The sequence below is a fragment of the Corylus avellana genome, chromosome ca5 (assembly GCF_901000735.1).
Source record: "Corylus avellana chromosome ca5, CavTom2PMs-1.0".
NCBI classification, from domain to species: domain Eukaryota; kingdom Viridiplantae; phylum Streptophyta; class Magnoliopsida; order Fagales; family Betulaceae; genus Corylus; species Corylus avellana.
Window position 1 is genome coordinate 28928420 of NC_081545.1, and position 2695 is coordinate 28931114.

The window sequence follows — 2695 nt, forward strand, 5'->3', positions numbered from 1 at the left end:
TTTTTTTTTTTTTTGACATGTCCACACAAAAGGGAGAGGATAATTTGAACTAGTGATTTCCGCTTTATTAGGAGTGGTCCCAGCCGATTGAGCTACCTCTTGAGGACGAGCAAGGTTTTACCTTAAATATGAATGCTCTGTGTTAGTCTAATACAATGTCCAATTTATAGAGAAACGTTATCCTACAATGTTGATGTGTATGTTCTTACCAACTTTTAGATTAATCCTCGTAAAAAAAAAAAACAAAGATTTACTTTTTATTTTGGGTCAAAGACCTTTACTCCATCAACTATTTAATTGCTTAGTTATACATTGCCTCCACAAATTACCATTTGTCACACTCATTTCCTTCCGCTAGGGACTATGATCCTTTTCGTTTCATATAAAATGGATATTATACATTACAAGGTAATGATGTAAAATTGGTGCATTTAACGGTTTATATGAATGCAGTTTTTCATCTTTCTATTTTTCCTAAAGTCTTCATATCTTGGGCATTGAGTTTTTTTTTTTTTTTTCCTCTCTTTTTCAAATGTAATCTTCTTCATTTTTTTTTACCATAATTAAGCCTTAATTATAGATTATTGACTAGCATTTTTATTGTAATTAATGCCTTTTTTATTTTATTTTATGAAAAAGGACCTTAATCATACTACTGTTATCTGGGTCTTATGCTAGCTCTAACTTTGAATATATATAGTCATGGCAGCAAAAGAGTAACAAATATTATATTCATATATATTGTAATGATATTTTTCGAACAGTTTGAGGTATATCGCACAAGTCCTTTCATCACTTGTTTCTGGTACATGCCTATTTCCTCAGTAGCACATGTATTAGAAGATCATAATAAGATCTATTGTTTGTACAATAAAATGTTATTTATTTAAATACTATAGATATGTAGACATTTCAAATTCAAAGTATATACGTACCTCTGCAAGATTATTCTAAACGTACAGGCCGGGGAAGAGAAATATCTTACAAATTTTGAGAAAGTGGAAGATCTTAGAGAGAGAGAGGAGATAAATTAGATAATTACATTAGGTATTTATTTTTAATAAATGAGTGAAAATAGGAATTACATCAATCAACAACAAACCAATATATAGGAAGAAAATTACAATAACCAAAGCAAAGACTAAAAAATTACATTATCCATTGCAACAATCTATTATGCAGTCCCATAAAGGATCTTCAAGATAGAAGGAGCAAGTCAGAAAGCTACCAACAGTACTAGTGAGAAATTGGGAGTGCAACGGACACACCCAAAAGACTCTTAGCTTTAAACTAGCTGCTAAAAAAGCTGTGAAAACTAAAAGATAAATGAAGGAAGGTTGATGGCTGAGATTCGGAAAGGTTTTGCTGCCATAGGGAGTTTAAATTTTTTTCTAGAGAGGAAAGATTAATTTTCCTCTTGTTTCTAATAGTTATTCATTGATGAAAGCCTTGATTTGAGATATCATCTCATGGGTTCGAGGTTGAGAGAGATGAGAGTTATGGAGAATTTGAAATGCATGCCCTACGCCTTTGTAAATCGTTGTTTCCACCCTCTTCCCCGCGCTAGTCAAAGCGGTGCAAAATTCCAAGTTTCGATCCTTCAATATATCCATCTCTGATATGCATACCATTGTGGTTGGAAGCCTTAAATCACGCAACCTGGCTGCGCCATTTGTGAGAGGGTTGCACCATGGATGGTCCCGGTTCGCGCCTGGAGGTAGTGATAAGCGCCAATATGTGTCGGAAGCCGATAAGGTTAGCGCTGAATTATGCGGTTGAGCGGTGTGCTTTTCGGACCATGTTCGTGCCTCTCCTCCAAAGAAAGGTTGCATCAAGATGGTACCTTTGAGACACAACAGCCCACTTGTCCCAAGCCACGCGGCAACATTGTAAGCTATGTTGGCCCCAGCACTGTCACCGGCTAGATACACGCTGGAGAGACTGCAATGCTTCGCCCACCATTTGTGCTCGCTAGAGCCACTTAGAGCCTGCTCTTTCACCCACGTTAAAGTGTTGAAACCATCCTCGTATGCAGCAGGGAGACGGTTCTCAGGGGCTAAACGGTAATTTACGGAGATAATCAAGCAATTTGCTGTGGCAGCAAGTTTGGACAAAAACTCGTTGTAACAGCTCCAAGCAGCAGAGCCAACACAAAACCCACCTCCATGAAAATAAACAAGCAATGGAAGCTTGCCATGACAGCTTGGAAAATAAATGCGTCCCCATAAGCCAGTGCCCTTATCGATTACAACATCTTTTGCTGTAACACTATGATCTAATGGCAAGGTGCAGGGGACAATGGGGACAATTGGAGGCCTTTCGACGTGTCCGTCTATGTAAACTCTAATGAGACCTTCAATCTCTTCAACGACTCCTCCATGTTGGTGATTGTTTTTGCCAACTTGGAGGTTAAATCTTGGATCGAAGGAAATGGCAGCCATTCTTTTAGTTCTCATGAAGTGCTGAATAGAATAGAATAGAATGGAATTAATGATCTTTGGGGTATGATTAATGTTATTGCCTTAAGGGGTCTTTTTATAGGAAAAAGAAGGCTAGCTAGGCCAAAGAAAAAGCCTCAAGGTGGAAAAAAGCTTCCCTTTCTTTTTATCTCACAAGTGGGTAGTCTAGCTTCTTCACGTGGATTCTCATATGAGGCAAAAGTTCACATCTCTTGATCCTTCTGTTACATAGCTTT

General features: G+C 37.6%; 1 protein-coding gene across 1 annotated transcript; it reads right to left on the bottom strand.

The window, feature by feature from the left end:
• Positions 1-1130: 1130 nt before the first annotated feature.
• On the bottom strand, positions 1131-2456 carry LOC132183058 (probable carboxylesterase 17). Its single transcript, XM_059596454.1, has one exon. The coding sequence runs from the start codon at positions 2454-2456 to the stop codon at positions 1431-1433; it is 1026 nt and encodes a 341-aa protein (XP_059452437.1). The 3' UTR covers positions 1131-1430.
• Between the last annotated feature and the right edge of the window lie 239 nt (positions 2457-2695).

What these genes read in the sequence shown, in the direction of transcription:
- LOC132183058 (XM_059596454.1), bottom strand. Translation starts at nt 2,456, where the DNA reads ATGAGAACTAAAAGAATGGCTGCCATTTCCTTCGATCCAAGATTTAAC.